Source organism: Symphalangus syndactylus, chromosome 8 (assembly GCF_028878055.3).
Source record: "Symphalangus syndactylus isolate Jambi chromosome 8, NHGRI_mSymSyn1-v2.1_pri, whole genome shotgun sequence".
Classification (NCBI taxonomy): domain Eukaryota; kingdom Metazoa; phylum Chordata; class Mammalia; order Primates; family Hylobatidae; genus Symphalangus; species Symphalangus syndactylus.
Genome location: NC_072430.2, coordinates 23,532,810 through 23,554,112, shown reverse-complemented (window position 1 = coordinate 23,554,112; position 21,303 = coordinate 23,532,810). Strand labels below are relative to the sequence as shown.

Sequence of the window (21,303 nt, the reverse complement as noted above, 5' to 3'; positions counted from 1 at the left end):
AGATATACTGGTCTGTAGTTTTGTTTTCTTGTGATATTTTTGTCTGGTTTTGAAATCAGGATAAAATTGGCTTCATAAAATGAGTTGGGAAGTGTTTCCTTTTCTATAGTTTCTGAAAGGGTTTGTGTAGAATTGATAACGATTCCTTGATTTTTTGATAAATTCACCATTGAAGCCATCAGAGCCTGGAGGTTCTTTTTTTGGGGGAAGGTTTCAAAATTTAAATTCAGTTTCTTCAATTGATAAAGATTTCACAATTTTTGTTTGCTTTAAATTCTTCTTAAGTCAGTTATGGTTATTTGTGTCTTTTAAGGAATTTGTCCATTTTGTCCATTTGACAAATTTGTCTGGTTGCCATTTACTGGTATAAAGTTATTTGTAATAATCCCTTATAATTCTTTTTACATCTATAGAATTTGTTGCTATGTTCCTCTTTTATTTCTGATATTGGCAATTTATGTCTCTTTTTTCCTGACCTGTCTGGTTAGAGGTTTATACATTTTACTGATGAACCAACTTTTGGTTTCAATGATTTTCTCTATTGTTTCTCTGTTTCCTATTTTATTGATTTTTGTACATAAATATTTATACCATTTCCTTCCTTTGGTTTGTTTGAGTTTTAATTAGCTCTTCTTTTTTCTAGCTTCTGAAAGTGAAAACTATATTATTAATTTGAAATCTTTCTTCTTTTCTAATATAGGCACTTGAAAGCTGTGCATTTCTTCATAAGTCCTGCTTTAGGCACATTCTACCAGTTTTGTATTTTCATTATTCAGTTCAAAATGTTCTCTAATTTATCTTGCAATTTTTTTCTTTGACCCAAAATTTCTTTAGATGTGTGTGTGGGTTTTTTTTTTTTTTTTTTTTGGTGGGGGATGGAGTTTTGCTCTGTTGCCCAGGCTGGAGTGCAGTAGCATGATCTTAGCTCACTGCAACCTCCACCTCCCAGGTTCAAGCGATTCTCTTGCCTCAGCCTCCCGAATAGCTGGGATTACAGGCACCTGCCACCATGCTTGGCTACTTTGCATTTTTAGTAGAGATAGGGATTCATCACGTTGGCCAGTCTGGTCTCAAACTCCTGACCTCAAATGATCCTCCTGCCTTGGCCTCCCAAAGTTCTGGGATTACAGGTGTGAGCCACTGCGCCCGGCCTAGAAGTGTGTTGTTTAATTTCCAAATATTTGGGATTTTCCTGGTTATCTTGTTTTTGATTTCTAACTTAATTCTATTTTTGTTAGAGAATATATTCTGTATGCTTTCAATCTTTTGACATTAAGACTTGTTTTATGGCCTCAAATGTAGTCTATACTGGTAAACATTCTATGTGCCAATTGAAAACAAAATGTATTTTTAAATTGTTGGGTGATGTGTTGAAATCTTCTACACATTTGCTGATTTTTGTCTAGTTTTTCTAATAGTTGCTGTTAAAGCATATTGTAGTCGTTAGATTATGGAATTCCTTTTCTCTTTAAATCTGTCATTTTTACTTCATGTGTTTGGAAGCTCTGTTACTGGATTCATATACATTTATGATTATTATGTTTTCCTATTGAATACCCCTTTTACTTATATGAAGTGTCTTTTTTATCCTTGTTAATATATTTTGCTTTGAAATGTATTTTATCTGATATTAATATTGCTACTCCAGACTACCTTCACATAGTGTTTATCTGGCTTATGTTTCCCATTCATTTCCTTTCACCCTTTAAAGTTTTCCTACTGTCTTTTAAAATATTCTTTTTTGCATTTTTAAACTACTGGTTGACTGAGCAATTATTATGTACTTCCTTAATTTTTCACAGTTAATAATGTACTACCTTATTTAAAATATAGAAATCTTGCAACTTTATAGGTCCATATCCCTCTTTATTTTATACTTATTTTATGTAATACATCTACATATGTTATAAACCCCAGAAGATAATGCTATAACTTTAATTTTAAAATTACGTGGTTAATAAATTAACAGGAAAAAGAAAGTATAGTCTTTTGCATTTACCAAATATTTACCATTTCTGGTGCTTTGTTTTTTTTTTCTGAGGACTCAAGTTTCTATCTGAAATTTATTTCTCTTTAGCCTGAAAAACTTTCCTTCGCATATTTTGGAGTGTAGCTCTACTTGTGACCAAATGTTTTAGATTTCTTTCGTCTGAAAAAGTATTTTGCTTTTATTCTTGAATATTTTTGCTGAATACAGGATTTTGCTTCGACAGTTTTTTTTTTTTCTTCCTTTGAATACTTTAAAAATGTTATTCCCTCTGGCCTTCTTGGTTTCAGAGGTGAATTCAGCCATTACTTGTCATATATCCATAAAATGTATGTAAATTATTGTTTTTCTCTTACTGGTTTTAAGATCTGCTCTTTATCTTTGGCTTTCAACAGTCTAAGTGTCACGTGGGCTTCTATTGGCATGGGCCTCCGGATGTTCATTCTGCTTTGTGTTTGTCATTTCATGTCTGAAAATTTCTGCCTGTTACCAAATCTGAGGACTCTTTGGCCATTATTTCTCAAATATTTTCTCAGCCCCATTCTTTTTGTCTTCTCCTTTTGGTATTCCCATCACACATATGTACCTCTTACTGTTTGGTACTACCTAACCCACCTCTGAGGCTCGGTTCTTTTTTTTTTAATCGTTTCTCTCCTCTGTTCTTCACCCTGGATACTTTCTATTGGTCTATTTTCAAGTTCACATATTCTTTCCTCTGTCATGACCATTTCTAATGGCTGTAAGCTCATTCAGTTAATTTTTTTTTTATTTCTGAAATTTTTTCAGTTCTAGAATTTCCATCTTGTTCTTCTTGTATGATTTTTTTTATTTCTGCTGAGACTTCCCATTTCTATGATGAGAGTTTCATGCACTGAAAACATATTTTGTTTTACTTAATTGAGGATAGTTTTAGCAATTCATTAAAATCCTTGTCTGTTAGTTCCAGCATCTATTTCCTTTCAGGATCAGAATATACTGACTTTTCTTGTGGGAATGTGTTTTATTTTCTTGGTTCTTCTTATGCTGGGTCATTTTGAGTTGTATCCCAGATATAATGAATGTTAAGTTTTGGAGACTTCGGGCTCTACTATTTCCCACCGATGAGGCGTTGTTTCCTTTGTTTTATGGGTAATTTTCCTGGCTGGGATGGAGTTGCAAACTCTGTTCTCATGCAGCAGTTCCTTACTTTGTTCAGATCTTTTGTCTTTAGCTGGGCTAAGTTGGGTCTATTTTGCACTTGTGTGGTTCAGGGGTCAGTCAAAGATGTCAGAGTTTGGGGATCCAGAGTTTATGGTTTTTTCCCTTGTGGGATTCCCTCACTTGCTTCAGGAAAGTAGTTTTTGGTTTGTTCGTTTTTAGAATCTGCTCCATCACTTTCAGATCTTATCACTTGAGGAACTCCCTCCTTGCTTTGACTCCTGCTTTCAGACTGGGCCCCACAGTTTCCGGTGAGTACCTGTTGATGACTTGAGAGTTCTGTTCTGTAGACCCAACTGCCTTCCTTTCGTGTCTTCCTGCATGGATGCTGATGCCACACAGCCGTGTGGCTATCAGCAGTCTGTCCCCATCTTTTCATATTTAGTCCACAGTGATACTTTGTCTCCTAATTTTGTTGTAGAGATTGTCAGTGGGTCTTTGGTTTTGTTATCCTCATTGATCTGTCTATTTTTAACAGAGGGCCCTGGGTTGACTCAAAAACTATGCTGTTGCCACTGTCCTCTTTCCAGAATCCTCCTCTTTTACCGTATTTAAGCTGATTATTTTTGAGTGCTTAAACTCTAGTCTCTGGTTTTTAGATTCGTTTCTTAAATAAACGGCTGCTGCCTTTAGAACCAGGCTTGTGGCTGTTCATCTACTCTCTGTTTCTGGGTCAAAATGAAGTCACAGCAGCTCTTTATTTTTTAATAAAGAAATGATTATCAAAAGTCGTAAGTACAGGGCACAGGTGTGATGGTGCGTGCCTTTAATCCCAGCTACTTGGGAAGATGAAGCCAGAGGATCCCTTGAGGCCAGGAGTTTGAGGTTGCAGTGACTAGTGACTGCACCATTGCACTCGGGCAACAGAGCAAGACCTTGTCTCTAAAAAAAAAAAAAGGAAAAAAACCAACTTGTAAATATGGGAGCCTTCTCAACAATGATAGTATGCATATTGTGTTTTTCTTATGCCACTGGGTTCATGCTTGCTCTTCAGTTTTTTGAATTAAATAATTTAATGTTTGGGTAATATATCATCAGGGGATGAAACTGAAAAGCAAGGGAATGATAAATGAAAACGTTAGAAAAGGACTTATATCTACGGCGAGTGAGGGGAATGAAATCAGCGGTGGGTACAGATAAGATACAGGAAGTGTTCTATCTTTTAATCTGGTGGTGGGTAAATGGGTGTATGTTATTACTTTTGAAAGTGTATACATAATTGTATGCCCTCTTTCATATCATGAAGATGTGCTAAACAGTCTCTGGGACACAATCTATGTTCAACTTCCTTGAGAGCTCCTCTTTGGGAGGTCACTGAGCAAAGTCAGAAGAGTCCTGGGAAAGAAGGGGTTCATCCCAGTTGAAGCTTTGGCAGTGCTGTTGTGTAGGCCAGGAGTCCTCTGACCAAAAATGTGGTCAGGGAGTGGGTTACTCTATGTTTTCTGCTTAAGCTCAACACGACCTGCCTCTAGCTCTTAGAAGTAGGTCAAAGCAGAAACTTTCTGTGGGGGTAAAACGAGTGTCCTTAGCTGTTTGAAGCCACTGTGGAGGAGAGTAGGAACTTTATTGGCTCAAGAACAAATATCTGGGCTACACTTGCCAAGGCATTCTGCATTGGGTTAAAAGCATGGTCTGGGGTTCTTGGTGATGGCAACTTTCAGGAAGTTGTCTCTCGAACCACATTGCTCTGACCTTGACTGATTGCCCTCTATGCCTGATACACAACTGGGTGTTCCTTCTCCCAGGAGAAAGGATGCCTCTATGAATGTCTAAATGCGCCTTTATTTTTTATTTGTAGTTTGTCTGAATGTAGGATTCTACTTTGGGAACATTGTTTTTCAGGGTTTTGAAGGCATTGCTTCATTGTTATCTTGTTTCCAGTGTTGCTTTGGAGAATTTCAAAGCCATTTTGATTCTTGATCTTTCCTAAGTAATAAAAAAAATTTAAAAATCTCTAGAAGTATGTGGAGTCTTTTCTTTGTCCCTAGCTTCTGACATTTCATAACAATGTGCGTTGCTATGTGTCTATTTTTACTCATTGTGGTGGGCTCTTTTAATCCGCCATTATCTAAAAAGTTCTTAACTAATTTTGTTAATGGTTTTAACTCTTTTGGTTTTGCTGTTGCCTTTTTCTGAAACTCCTTATATTCTGATATTGGATATCCTGGATTTGTCATTTCTCTTTTATTTTGTCTTTTGCTGTATTTTGGGGAAATTTTCTCAATTGTATCTTCTAAACCTTCTATTGATTATTCCTGGGATTATGTTTTTGATCTACAAAAACTTTTTTCTTCACTGTATGTTGTTTTCCTAACAGCACAACAGCATTCATTCTTAGGTAAAGTATCTTATCTTTCTGATATTAATAACAGGTTTTTTTTTTTTTTTAAGATAAAGTTTTCCTCTTCCCTACAGACTCTTTCTCTCCAAGTTGATTTTCTCTCCTTCTGGTCTTACAGTTAGAGGCTTTCTTTAGATGGTTGGCCATCCTTCCCTGTCTACTCATAATTAAGGGCTGGAAATAAGAAGCTGACCTGAGCAGGTTAGAGGGCCATTTACTGGGGGCACCCCTGGTGTCACTGTCTTCAGACCTTTCCTCTTTGACTTAGTCAGATTCACAGAAGGAAGGAGAAAAAAAAAGAGGCTTCCAGTCTCCAGCCTGAAGGGTAAGGGTCTAGCTGCCAGGGGTTGGAGGGCAGGGTTAATGCTCTGCATTAGCATTTACACTTCATATAGCCAGCAAATCCCCTTGGTTAGATAGATTATCCTGGCTTTCCATTCTGTTTGGTCTCTGCCATTCCGGAGACCCTCTGATGTGTCTCTCTTCCGGCAATGAACTTCAGATATTCTGAGTTGAGGAGAGGTGCTCTCTCAGGCATGTGAAGTGGGGGAGAAAATTTAGGCTTCTAATTGCTCTTAAACAGTTTTCAGCCAATCCCCCATATTTTTTTTAGCGCCCTCTTCTGCCCCTTACCTCTTGTTCCAAAGCTATCTGTTGCTGCCATTTCTGTGCCTTTTGAGAAGCCTGAAATGCACACTAGTTGGTTCTTGGCTTTGGAATCAGTTGGTTCTTAGCACTGCTGCTGGCCTGGGATTTGACTTTCTCTGGTGGGCCGAGTCAACTGCTACTTGTCTATTGGCTTTCAAGCTTCCAAAAATGATCTTGCTTTGTGTTTTCTTGCCTTGTCGCCTTTTCTTCTTGTCTTTGAAAAATCCTTTTACTGCAATTTGGTGACGTTTTAGTTGTGTATGATTTAGATGATTGTCTTCACTTTGCAGTCCTGACCCAGAACCTTTCTCTTACTTTTCCATGCCTAGCATCTTCTCATCCTTCATGTCTTACTTAAATATTATCTCTTCTGAAAGGTCTTCCTGGACTATCTTATGTCAAGAAGGCATTGCCCAACCGCTTCTTTAGTCTGTATTTGAGTCTCTTATAATATCTTTATAGACTTTTAAAAAGTATTTACTGTCTTTTTGTTCATTTTTCACACTTTCTCGTATGCTGCATGACATCAGGGACTGTGGCTGTCTTGTGAACTGTTACATCCCCAGCAACTGGCACATAGTTAACTACAATGAACATTTACTGAAGTGTGAAAGAACAGATTACACCTGGACTGCATGATTTTTTTTTTTTTTTTTTTTTGAGACGGAGTTTTGCTCTTGTCACCCAGGCTGGAGGGCTGGAGTGCAATGGTGCGATCTTGGCTCACAGCAACCTCCGCCTCCCAGGTTCAAGCGATTCTCCTTCCTCAACCTCCAGAGTAACTGGGATTACAGGTGCTCACCACCATGCCCAACTGATTTTTGTATTTTTAGTAGAGATGGGGTTTTGCCATGTTGGACAGACTGGTCTCGACCCCTGACCTCAGATGACCCACCCGCCTCGGCCTCCCAGAGTGCTGGGATTGCAGGAATGACCCACCGCAGCTGGCCGAATTTTTTAAATTGGTAACAATTTTCTCAGTTTTCTCATCTGTAAAAAAATAAGAGCAGGGAAATAAAATAGCACCTACCTCATAGAATTATTGTGAGGCTTAGAGAGTTGAAAGGATAAAGTGCTTAGAACAGTGCCTGGCACATGGGACTATAGCAATGCTATTATAGTTATAGTTTTAAGAGTCTTAAAAACAGTCTTTAGAGAGTTGTGATTTTATATTTAATTGTTGTTCAATTTTGTTCAAGTTAAAGAAAATTTTGCTGTGTGATGGACTGAATTATTATTCTGAATTGTGTAGTATGTTCTGAATCAAAGTACATCTGAATTTTGACTCCAGGTTGATCACGAATGGCAACTTGAATTTTAGCACTGTCATGGGAGAGAATTGTGCTTCCAAAGGAAAGTGGATCCCAAATAATTCCCAGAGGTTTTCCACATAGCCAGACATTTAAGGATGGTGCTGGCTATTATGCATCTTCTTGTTTAGGCAATTCTGGGCTATCTGTGTCTTCTTAGGGAGTAGAATTTATTTTCAGTGCAATCATTTTGTTTTGAAATTGAGCCACATTGACTGGATAGGTGGTTGATAATTCAGATATGTCTTGAGTATTGCACTTAGCTGTAGAAACTTAAAGAATGATTCATAGTTATCAGCCTTCGTATATCCCTGAAATTAATTGATTTTCACCAAATAATTCCTCAGTTCTTCAAAAACCTATGATTTTTTAAATAGAGAGCTCAGTGAAATTTAGTAATGAGAGATTAAATGATTTTCTAGTTTTCATTTGCTAAATACATACATCTGAATTTATACTTTCTTGAAAAGATCACTAATGCTCTTGTTTCTCTCCCCTCCTTGCAGTTTCAAGTACAATAAGCAGCGTATTCAGATGTCTTATCTCATCAATTAGAAAGTGCAAGCTCATAAGTCACTCTTTCAGTGGGGTAGGAAGTACTTAAAATTTGGCCTCAGATTCTCTGATTTCAAAATCTTGATCTGAGGAAGCTGCTTAGTAAACTTTGAAAAACAAGTCTTTATAACCTAACCCAGTTGCATCAAAATAGAATAGATTTTCATATTCTGTTTCAAATTATTACATATCCAACATTCAACTTGAAGAAAATTCACTGCCTGTATTTATTTCTTCATCACATCATGAAATCAATCTGACTTTCAAAGTTTCTAGTACAAGCTCTCTTGACCAATAGTGCAATAGAAACTGTAACAGAAACCTCATTTTTTGAGGAGGAATAGATTGTTTGAGGGGAATAAATTGTTTTTTCCCTTTTCTTTATTGCAAGTGTCCCATCTCTGGGACACATGAAGCATTTCCATGTTTAGACTTTTTAAATCTTTTTTTTTTTTTTTTTTTTTTTTTGGAATCAGGGTCTCGCTCTGTCACCCAAGCTGGAGTGCAGTGGTGCCATCATGGCTCGCAGCATCAATCTTCTGGGCTCAAGCCACCCTCCCACCTCAGTCTCCCAAGTAGCTGGGGCTACAGGTAGCACCATGATACTTGGTTATTAAAAAAAATTTATTTTGTTGAAATGGGGTCTCACTATGTTGCCCAGGCTGGTCTTGAACTCCTGAGCTCAAGCAATCCACTTGCCTCAGCCTCTCAAAGTGCTGGGATTACAGGCATGAGCCATCACATCTGGCGTAGACTTTTTTCCATTGACAGGTGTTAGGTCTTACTAATTCATGTATGAAAGCTAACTAGATGATTTTATGTATGTATGTATAGATGTGTGTGTGTGTGTATACATAATTAATGTGCTGAAATGTGCAGTGGGGGTCACAGCTAGTTCAGGTGTTTCTCTTTATAGGTGACATATCAGAAAATGGCTCTATCATTTACCTCCTATGTGATCTTGGGCAAATTACTTAACCTCTCTCAGCCTCAGTTTTTTCATTGGTAATGTGGAAATAATAGCAATACAACTATTATTTTTCTGTTTACCAGCATGTAGTAAACACTCAGAATTTAGAATTATTATTGTGATTTTTGTGATCTTCTAGAGGTGAGGATTTTTTCCTTATTTATGTTGATATATCAAAGTGCCTCGTTAATCAATATCTGATGAATGAATAAGAACACTGATATCTTTCCTTTCACTTTTGCTGCTTAACTTGTTGCTAATGTCTAAAATTTCCTAGACTGGACATTTTGCTTTTCACATGTTAAATGCTAAAAAATTTAATTGAATAATGTATGTGGAGTACTTTGAAAAATGTAAATGGCCATACAAATGTAATGGATGATGATGATGATGATGTTGATGATGCTAATGATGATGATAGTGTTGGAGTCACTTGCCAAAGAACAGGAATGTTCTTTGCTGACTTCCCCTGTCTGCTGAAAGTGCCAGGTAAAATTTGCTACCTGGAACCAAAACTGGCTGAAGACTATGTATGTAAGTATGCAAATATTTGGAAGAGCTTAACAATGCTGTTTGTGAATTTGACACCCTTTGGACTGTTCAGCCGCTCTACCTGTGTATCCTCTTCCACAGCCCTTCATTTGTGTCTTTTATGAGGTTTTGCTTTCAGTTAAAGAAGATGACCTTCCTCAAAAGAGAAGATTGTTCTTTGATTAAGGATTTGCAAAGAACTCTGCTTGTCTGCTACAGTTGTCAAACAGTGCATTGTTGCCTTGTTCTCCCCACATCTCCATTTCTGAATATATCTTTTTTATTAGCGCATTTGTCTTTTATTCTTTACAAGATAAGTCTCTGAATATAGAACTAAATTTTAGTACCATATGCAGCAGTAGAGTGTGTGTGTGCACGCATCTGCATGCGCGCGTGTGTCTCTGTGTGTGTGTAGGGGGCTATTCTTGATTTTATTGATGACACAAGATTACTAGTATGTCTTACGTCTTCTTTACTCCACAGGTTATGCTATTTTAAGGGACAGAGTTTTGAACTGGGAAAGGGGAAGAAGAGAAACCCACCTGTAATAGCTAATTATAGTAGTAATTTATTATCTACTATGTGCTAGTCATTGTGCTAGGTAGTTTATATAAGCAATATTTTAAAGTACTTATAGCAACTCTGTGAGATAGATATGATTACCCCAACTTTATAAATTAGGAAATTGAGACTCAGAGAAGTTCATGACTTTATCCAGGTTCTCATAGTAAATAGAAGAGCCAGAATTCAAATAAACCCTGGACTTGGACTCTTGGTGCCTCTGTTTTGTTTTGTTTTTCCCATCAGTAAAATGGATTGTGTGTGTGTGTGTGTATGTGTGTGTGAAAAGCTCTCATTGTTGGGATGAGGCAAGGAGGAGGGTTCAGGTGACTCTCATAGGAGCTGCAGAGAATTACAGATGTATGATGAGGTGAATGATGAAATACTTGGAAAAGCTGGAACATGTGGCTAGAAATGGAAACTGAGAAACCCCAAGGCCCATATTCTCAGTGTTTGTGTGGTTTTCCCTAGGAGCCTGGTGAGTGCAGGTGATAGTTGCTAATCTGGGAATGAGGAAAGGGAGCATATGGAATTTGGAAAATACCCCTCAAATCTTGTTTGGCTTCTAATATTAAAGGACTTATTTGTTAATGTTGTTGAGTATGATAATAGTATGTGATTATATTCTTAATGTCTTTATTAGTGAGAAATTATATGAAAATATTGATAAGTAAAATAATGTGATGAATAGGATATGCTTTAAATACTTAAGCAAGAAAAAAAAGAGAAAGAGTGGAAGGGGACAGATGGTGACTATTGAAGGTAGATCATGAGTGTCTGCCAGTGGGGTAGCCTGCACACCTTCTACCCTCAGGGCCTCTTCTCTGTGGCTCTAATCCAACAGAGGAAGGGAATCTGACTCATTCTGAATAGAGTAGGGCCAATGTTAGCTGTGCTAAGCTCTGTATTTTTTCTACTGCTCCTCCTAAGATTATTTTTCCCAAAAGGTCCTTCTTAGGGATGTACCTCTATGAAGGGTGTTTCACTTTCCTGCACCTAGAGGTACATAGCTCTAATCTCAGTCAAGACTGACTCAGAGAATGAAAAACATTTATATGCCTCTGCTCTGAGTGTTCTCTGAGCTGGTCAGGGTGAGAGTGGGGTACATATCATCCTATAACCATGAGGCCATGCCTGGCTTCTCACACAGTTAGTTCCTTAGAGTGGGGCTCTCTGTTTGGCCTTCTGACTCTGGAATGCGTATTCTTTGATCTCACTCCATCCTTGAAGATATGATCCCATCCTTATTCCATTCTTAAGCTTTCAGGCAGACCAGCTCCATACCCCAAAATGGATGGTGGTGGAATTGGGGGATTCTGGAGGAAAGTGATACAAGTAGTTCTTGTGATACAAATTGTTCTTCCTATAAGTAGTAGGAAGACGAGGTAGTGGAAACTTTAGTGTTATAGCCAAGATTCAAAACTAGCCCATGAAAGGAAAATAAATTCTAAACTGCTCCATTGTACCAAGAGTCATGTGGCAATTCATTCATTCATTTCTTCATTTCTTCATTCGGTCATTCAACAAACATTTAGGACCAGACCCTTATTAAATGCTGGATGTACTAAAATTAAAGAGACCGTTTCTGATCTGAAGGTTCTGGTAGCCTAGTGGAGGAGACAGCCATTGAGTTAATAATTGTAGCATGCGTTGATAAATGCCATCCGTGATAGAAGGAAGTCCCGTGTGCTATGAAAGTGCTGAGGAGATGCATGTAATGCAGTTTGTGGGAAGGTTAGTTATCTACTGGGGAAATGGGTACAGCTAAGCTTTAAAGAATTCTTAGGAGTTAGCCAGGCAAAGAAGTGTGGATTGCATTCCTGTAGTAGAGAATGTGTCTAGAAACATGGAGGAATAACAGCATCATGAGTTAGAGTTTTTGCAAGTCAATATGACTGAAATGTGGAACACAAGGAAAAGAGGCAGAAGGTGAAACCCGACAGGTGAGCAGGGAGCTCTTCATGCTGGGCTTGATATGCTAAGTTAATTGTTTGGATTTCAGCCAGCAGAAAATGAGGAAGATTTGAATTTGAGAAATCACACTGGGTGTCATGTGGAAAAAGGATCAAAAGGGAATCAGTCTGGACATCACAGCAATCAATCTAGGGAAAAGATTACACAAACTTGAATTAAGGTGATGTCAATGTGGATGGAGAAGAGGGTAGACCCTGGAGTTGATTTCTAGACAGAACCAATAGGGCCAATAAGTAGATCACTAGTCTACACGAAGGACACAAAAATAGTGAGTAAAGACAGATATGCAGTGGCAGGTAATTGAGGAGGATGTCTGATTCCTTATCGATCCACCAATCAAGAGAAAAAAATAAACAGGTTTCAGGCATAATTTTTACTTAAACCATGTGGTGAATGTAACAATGCACATTTGTGAAATATGTCCAAATCCTCTTTATGTATGTCTAACATTTCTTAATGACAGCTTAGAATGAAAAGAAGATGAATGGCTTAAAAGGGGGCAATGACAGAAAATCATCTATAAAATCTTAGGCTTTATGTCGTGCAAGAAGAAACCAATAAAAAATTAAGATGGAATTCGGACATATACTATCAAATCTACAATGTTAATAACTAGCACTGGCAAAGAATGGGGAAAATATTACTTTAATTTCTCATTTATCAAAAACAACAGAACAAACAAATAACTCCTGAGGCTTATACATATTAAATGATTTGCTTGAAGTCACACATAGCTGTAGGTGGGAACTCACATTCCCTCCTAGGGATCTCTGCAGGGCGTTGTGATAACACCATGACTCAACATGTTTGGGGTCTAAGTAATTAAAACTAAAGTTGGAGTAGCCAATTTGCAGGAAAAAAAAAATGAGTACTGCAAATGATAATGAAGAACCTGTATAATTTTGGGGGGTTCCATTGGAATGAGAGATGGAAGGAAATAAGAAAAAGAGTACTGCATTATCTGCATGTTATACAAGCAAATTTCATCTCGAAATTACTTATTAGTGTAAATGATATTAGAATTTTAAAGCAGTTACGTAGGGAATATTAATAGGACTAAAGATAATTGACATTTAAACTTTCAGTTCATTTCAACCACTGTGCTACTGTTGACCATCTGCTATGTACCTAGCATTGTGACAAGTCCCAAGGGAGTACAAATGTAATATAAGATGGTTTTGTCTCCAAGGATCTTAAAGTGTTGTTAGGGAAACTAGATTTGCAAACATGAAACTAATTTAGAACCATCTAGAACAGTTTATAATCAGTGAAATATTTATATAATGAAGTACAAAAATTTTGGAAGCAGATAATACATGCTCTGGGTAGTCAGAAAAGGGAGCTATTGATAATGTCCAGAGTCAATTAGAAGGCTTCACTCAAGGCTGCAGTGCCGTGGTGTGATCTCAGCTCACTGCAACCTCTGCCTCCTGGGTTCAAGCAATTCTCCTGCCTCAGCTTCCGGAGGAGCTGGGATTACAGGTGGGTGCCACCACACCTGGCTAATTTTTGTATTTTTAGTAGAGACAGGGTTTCACCATGTTGGCCAGGCTGGTCTCAAACTCCTGACCTTGGCCTCCCAAAGTGCTGGAATTACAGGCATGAGCCACTGCATCCGGCCAATGTAACTCTTAAGATGAGCCTTGAAGGGTGAAAGGGATCTGATTTTTCAAGAAAGTAAAGGGCAAGACTAGTGAAGTAAACGTTTTGTTTTGTGTTTTCTAAGAAATAAATAACTAGTCTAATATTCTAAATAGTCTAATATTTTGTCTGCTCACTGCAGTTTTACTTAATGAAATATTGGAAACAACCTAAATGCCAAACAATAGAATAGGGGAAGTGTCCATATTTCATGCTAAATCTGTATCACTGAATATTATTAAACCAGTAAAAATAATTAAAGAACAATGTAGTCTGGCGGAAAAGCATGGCTTGCAGCCTGTTAAACTATCAGTTTTATACTTATTAGCTTTGTGCCTTTGGGCAAGTCACTTACTGTTTTTGAACTTTGGTTTATTCAACTTTTAATGGTAATGATAGTGACCACCTTGCAAAATTATTGCGAGGGTTAAAAATAAATATATAGGGCCGGGCGTGGTGGCTCATGCCTGTAGTCACAGCACTTTGGGAGGCCAAGGCGGGAGGATCACAAGGTTAGGAGATCGAGACCATTCTGGCTAACACGGTGAAACCCCGTCTCGCCACTGTCCTCCAGCTTGGGAGACAGACCAAGACTCCATCTCAAAAAAAAAAAAAAAGTATATAGAGAACCTGGTGCATAGTGGATGCTCAAGAGATGTTATTCACACTTAATGATGTATATACTCTGCTGGTATGTAAACAGGTACTGTCTTTCTGAAGGACGATTTCTTAATTCTTAGCAAGAGCTTTAAAAATGAGTGTTTTCTGTATGACTCAGCAATCCCATAACTAAAAATTTATTCTAAGGAAATAAAGATGTGTGCACATCTGGTCACACGTGGCACCTCACTCCTGTAATCTTAGCACTTGGGAGGCTGAGGCAGGAGGATCCCTTCAGCCCAGGTGTTCGAGACCAGCCTGAGCAGTATAGTGAGACTCTGTCTCTACAAAAAATAAAATTAGTAAAAGAAAAGAAAAGAATATTCTTTGCAGCATTGAATAGAATACTGGAAAACACCCCAAAATTTCACAAATAGATGATTGGTAAAGTAAATTTTGATTCTCTTACATAAAGGAGATTATAAAACCATTAAAATGATGATATAGAAGTGCATAGAAAGAAACAGATTATAAAACTATACACAGTTTAATCCTATTCTGGTAAATGTATATTTATGCAGAGAAAATTTTCTAGAAGGATAACATGCCAAAATGTTAACTACAGTTGTTTCTGAGTAGTGGGCCCTTTAGGTGATTTTTATCTTCTTCATGTTGCTTACCTGAATTTTTTCCTTTTATGATAATGAGGATTGCTAATTAAATTTTTCAAAAATAGGGATGGATCTCTGTTAAAAATTTTTAGTGACATAGGAAAATGCTTAAGACTTAAGAAAGATTTAAAACTTATGTTTTATACAATCCCAGTTTTGTTAAGTACTTTTTAGTCTATGACTGAATTTTGCTTTTACAGCTTTTGCTCTCAAAAAGTAGCAAAGCTCCCAAGAAACGATGAGGATAGAAGGGGCCGTAAAATATCGAACAGAGATTAAATTTGTGTATGCACAGACCTCTTTTGTTTTTTTTCTTCATTTTCATCACAGTTTTAACAGTTGGCCTTCTGGGCTATTTTTATAGACAAAGTTGAACTATTGTAAAAGGCCATTCTTTCCCTTCCTGCCTTGTCTACTTTCATCCTTACTAAGAACTCAGCAAATTCAGTACTTAATAGGCACCGAGGGTATACAATGGTGAACAGAAAGCTCACTGTTCACTTAGAAAAGACAGTCAACAGTCACCTAAATAAATACATCATTACAAATTGTGCTTACTACTTTGGACAAAACTGCAGTGTTACACAGAAAGAAATGAAGGTGGAGATCAGGGAATCATTTCAGACAAGGAAGTTTGCAAAGACCTCCATGATGAGGAAGGGACACTTAAAGTCAGTTTTGAAGTATGAGTAGGAGTTAGTCCCACAAAATGTGGAGGGAAAGCACTCTATGAAGAGAGACAAGGACATAGAAAGGTTTTCAAGCCAAAAAAAAAAAAAAAAAAAAAAAAAAAGAAAAGAAAAGAAACACAAAAAAACAAAAAACAGTGTTAAGGAAAAAACGGGCCAGGTGTGGTGGCTCATGCCTGTAATCCCAGCACTTTGGGAGGCCGAGGTGGTCGGATCACTTGAGGCCAGGAGTTTGAGAACAGCCTGGCCAACATGGTGAAACCCCGGCTCTACTAAAAATACAAAATTAGCCAGATGTGGTGACCAGCACCTGTAATCCCAGCTACTGGCGGGACTGAGGCAGGAGAATCACGTGAGCCTGGGAGGTGGAGGTTGCAGTGAGCGGAGATCAGGCCACTGCACCCCAGGCTGGGCGACAGAGCAAGACTCTGTCTCAAAAAAATAAAACAAAACACACACACAACAGTGTCTGGCTCTTGTGTCACAATGTTAGCTTGGAAGATAGGCAGGGACTTTGACCACACTAAGGAGGATTTGGGATTTTGTCCTGAAGACAGTGAGCAGCCCCTGAGGACTTTGAGCAGTGGTTACTATTTATGACTGTATGAAGCAGTTTATAATTTAAAAAGATCTGTTTGGCTGCTCTGAGGAGAAAGAGTGGAGAGAGGCAAGAAGAAATCTGAAAAATGAGTTAGGAGGCTGTTAGACTTGATCAGGAGATGCTGCTGCTGAGTAATGACAGTGATGATAAAGAATAGAAGACAGTTGAGAGATGTATTTGATAGGATTTAGTGATAAGACTTAGTGATTAATAGGACTTAGTAATGGATTGGATTAGAGGAGTGAGGCATGGCGGGGAATAGGGGCTGTCAAGGATGAGCTTTAGAATGCTTTGCTTGAGTGACTTGGTGGATTACACAGATGGTGGAGTAGGTTTCTTTCTTGGGGGAAGGGAGACCTAAGAGTCAATGTCGGACATGTTTTCTTTGAGATATTTATAAGATTCCCAAGTGGAGAAATTGAATCGATGAGGCCTGTTATTCACAAGAGCTACCCACCTGGGATGGAGACAGACCTTTCAGAGCAGTTGGCCCCTGGACGGTCCTGACAGTCCTGTGGATGGATGGGATTGCCTATGGGGAGAATATCGAGAGAGAGGAACAGAGAATCTAGGACTGAGCCCTGATGAATTCCAACACTTAGATATCAACTAATAGGGGGAAGTGGCAAAGCACTTGAAGAAGGATACATTCCAGGGGAGGAAGATCAGGGGAATGTGGGGTCTGGGACGCCAAGGGGAGAGAGTTTCAAGAAGGAGGGAGGGAGGGATTGACTGTACAGAATGCTCTGAAAAGCCTAGGAAAATGGTGATTGGAAAGTGCCCGATGGATTGGCAATCTGGAGGCTCTAGGTGATTGTAGGAAATGGATTCAGTGCAGTGGTGGATGTGGGAGCCAAACTGGAGTGAGTGGAAGGAGGAATAGGAATAACAGAGGAGAACGTGTGCACGACTCTTCATCATCTTGGCTCTGAAGGCAGAGGACCGTCGCTGGAAGGGAATGGAAAGGCAAGAGAGAGGTTTTTTTCTTTCCCTTCGACAAGGGAGATTCTACAGTTTGTTTGAATCCTGGTAGGAATGATTTAGCAAGGGAGGAGAGATTAATTCCATAGGAGACACACTGATGGATGGAGAGCCCCAGTGAGTGCTGGGATTGGTGTTTGACAGGACAAGGAAAGGAGCTGCTAGTAGGTTTTTGACATCTGCTATTTAATATATGTGGAGTGTATACCAGGCACTGTGCAAAGTATCCACTCACACCATAATCACAATAGCACAATAATCACAGTAGCCCTATGAAGTTGATATAATTATTCCCATTTTACAGATGAGGAAATTGGGCTTAAGTGGAGATAGATCCAAGGTCTTAAGTCAGAACTGTTTGATTTCAGAGTTCATACTCTTAACTCTTACTAATAAGATTTCCTCAGGCCCAGACGCGGTGGCTCACGCTTGTAATCCCAGCACTTTGGGAGGCAGAGGCGGGTGGATCACGAGGTCAGGAGATCGAGACCATCCTGGCTAACACGGTGAAACCCCATCTCTACTAAAATTACAAAAAATTAGCCGGGCGTGGTGGCGGGCACCTGTAGTCCCAGCTACTCGGGAGGCTGAGGTAGGAGAATGGCGTGAACCCAGGAGGCGGAGCTTGCAGTGAGCCGACATCGCGCCACTGCACTCCAGCCTGGGCGACAGAGCGAGACTCCGTCTCAAAACAAAACAAAACAAAAAAAGATTTCCTCTATGATGGTGTATTAGTTTGCTCCAGCTGCCATAAAAGTACCACAGACTGGGTGGCTAAAACAACAGAAATGTATTTTCTCACAGTTCTGGAGGCTTGAAGTCTGAGATTGAGGTGTTGGCAGGTTTGATTTCTCCTGAGGCCTCTCCTTGAGTTGCAGATGGCTGCCTTCTCTCTCTGTCCTCACGCGGCCTTTCCTCTGTGTTCTCACATTTCTGGTATCTCTTATGTGTCCTAATCTCGTCTTAAAAGGACAGCAGTCAAATTGGATTAGGGTCCACCACCGAAACGGCCTCATTTTAACTTAATCACCCTTTTAAAGGCCTTATCTCTGGGTACAGTCACATTTTGAGGTTAAGGTTTCAACATATGAATTCTAAGCACCACAAAATTCAGTCAACAACAGATGGCTTTTTAAAGTATAAGGAAAGGGGTGGCCCCGGGGGGAGTTTTGAAGACAGTATAACTATAATTGAAGAGTATAGAAGAAGGAGCTTACTAGAGAAATGTAGCCTTAGGGTCAGTTGAGGTTGAAGATCATTCATTTATATCTATCAGGCCCAATTATTCAAGCCTCCGCAGCAGCAGTCAGGTGTATGTGTGGAGTAAAGAGGAACCCTGCTTTGATGAGGCTGCTGGATGCTCACATGGGCTTATTAACCAGCCAAATGACCACCTCTCGTGCACAAAATTGAACTGTAAATGAGTTTTATTCACATCCTTGGCACAAGTACAAATTACTATTTGTCATGGACCTTTTTGGCTGCTCTCAAGTTGTTGAAAACGTGGATGTTAAATCCATGACTGCTAAGATTTTGTTGCATTCACCAATGCACAAATTGCCTTGAACATTTTTTTCAATCTGTTCTAAAAATGGTCTTTCATGATTACTCACCACTCTCTTCCTCTTTCTCTATCCCACTTTCTTTCTTCCTTTTTTTTTCCATCTTCACTTATCAACAATTTATTGAGTACCTACTAGGTGTCTGGCACTAAGGATGAAGAGTCCACAGTCTATCGTATGTCTATATGCAGGTATATATGTGTATAGTGTATATATATATATGCAGATATGTATACTCTCTATATATCCTAAAGACCTGAGTGATAAGTGCTGTTACTAAAGTATTAATTCATTTGTTCATTTAATCCTATGAATATATTGAGTCCCTACTAAGTGCCAGACAGTGTGTTAGGCTTGGGATAGAGCCATGAGTAACGTATAGTTTCTGCCCTTAAGAAATTTACAAGCTGGTTTAGAAAAATAAACAGGTAAGTACACAGAGACAATGCAATATGACTTTTGTAACATTAAAAGATCTCAAAGAAAAAAATGACTCTTGTCTCTGCTTTGCTGTGCATATTTGGGTACGTGTGGAAAGGAGCTATTGCTGCATTTTAATGAAAAGAGCTATAAAAAGAACATCCTTTCATAAACATTTTTGAATGCTTGTAATCATTGTGTAGTGATGGTTTTATAGCTCTTGAATTATGAGCAAGCCATTGAGTTGAGGGATTTGTGAGTTTTTTCCTCATTTGAACTTATTGTCCATACCCTGTGCTATTATCAACTCATTTTCTTAGGTGGTTTAATGATTAATGGTATTCCTGAAATACTCTACAGAAACCTGCTGAATATTAAAACTTGAGAAAAGTCACAGTAATGCTTCATTACTGTGACAGTGGGTGAGCAGACAGCATGTGCTGGCCTAGCATATATCTCGGATATTTGGAACTTGGAACTATGCATTAATGTGGGGATTTTCTTGTAATATGATTTTTAAAATATAATGAATAGCAGATCAAAAACACTGAGAAGGAAATGGACTTTTGTAGATTATGCAATCAAACTATTTTCAACTATCACCTATTATCTCAGGAAAAAAAGTTATTTACAACCAAATATTTATGGAGTTAATTGAGATGATGTTTATAAACTTGTTGCTTTCTTTGGAGCTGATGTGTTACACAGACTCAAGGTATTATTATCTGCAATCTAGACTTATTTCTTTGGGAAAATGCTAATCATATTATGGAAATAGTTCAGGTAGTGGAAGAGAGAAAAGGCAAATCTGATAAATAGCGTATGTAGGATTTAGAATCAGTGATTAACCTGGTAACTGCTGGAAATTGCTTTGATGTCAAGCAATGGACGTTCACATTCATGTGGACGTCACGTTCATGTGGACATCATTTCAGAATCATATTCCAGAGTATGTCATAGTGGAAAGATCACTGGATTGGGATCAGGAAATCTAAGTACTAGTCTGGCTCTGCCATTGACCACCTATGTGTCTCATTTTACCCATCTTTAAAAGGAAGTGGTTATGGGAAGAGGTCTCTAAGGTCCTTCCAGTTCTGATATTTTGTCGTTCTGTCCTTCTACGTCCCACACTTATCGAAAGGATTTTGAGTTAGTGTGCATCCAGGAGCTTATTTCCGTGGGCTATTGGGAACAGCAGGCCTTGCTTCTCCAGGACTTGATATGTCTTCTGTTAACTGCTGACAGTGAGTCATGCCACCTAAAAGGCTCCCTTGGTAGCCTTAAAGATTGAAAGGACAAATGGACAGTGTTGAGAACTCTGTGGAAGAGGAGACCAGAGAGACGTTGATCATCATGGCTCCTTGGGATTTGCAAAGAGGAATGACTAAAACGGGGTCCTTCACTACAGCCAGGTCAAAGGTCAGGTCAGGAATGTGGACAATGCTGGTGACTCCAGGTAGGTCTAGGAGGGTAAATAAATCTATTGAGTCCCTCCTGAATCTTGAGAAGATCTGGGCAGCCAAGCTCAGAAAGCTATCAGGAAGTCTCCTAATTTATGAGATTCTTTGGAAGAAAAATGTGACATTTATTTTTTACATTTTTATTAGTGCATGATCATTGTATTCTTACTTAATACTCATCATGTTAATCTACTCTTAACATATTCTCACAGCTAAAGCATTTACTAAACACACTTTCATGATCACATGTTGAGTTAATAATCTGACTTCAATTGATGCCATTGTGCAATGGACTCCCTATATTTTAGGATTTTTTGAGTGTTGTAGAAAGACTTTTCAGTTTTCTCCTTCAGTTTTAGTTAAGCAACATTAGATATAATTCCTTGGCAGAGACTTATATCCATTATTATTTTGCTAATAATAAGCCAACTTGGGGGTGATTAGAAAACAATTTGGAGTACTGCTTTTCTTAGTGATAAAAACAAGCAATAGATAATTTGTGAATAGGATATTAAATCAGAAAACTAAGAATAATTTTGTGTGCCGAATACAATTAAAAGAAATTAAAAGTTTTTTTGTAATTGTTTCTATCATGGAATTCTAT

General features: G+C 38.4%; 1 protein-coding gene across 12 annotated transcripts in view; it reads left to right on the top strand.

Annotated features, from left to right (window-relative positions):
• UNC79 (unc-79 homolog, NALCN channel complex subunit) overlaps positions 1-21,303 on the top strand; it is a 309,568-nt gene that overhangs the window by 42,655 nt on the left and 245,610 nt on the right. Inside the window, exon 1 of one of the 12 annotated variants that reach the window (XM_055288320.2) lies at positions 2,475-20,695. The exons of the other annotated variants lie outside the window; for them this stretch is intronic. Within the exon in view, the coding sequence (XP_055144295.1) occupies positions 20,539-20,695 (157 nt within the window). The 5' untranslated portion in view covers positions 2,475-20,538. Of the gene's footprint in view, positions 1-2,474; positions 20,696-21,303 lie in introns of those variants that run through there. 12 annotated transcript variants of the gene reach the window in all.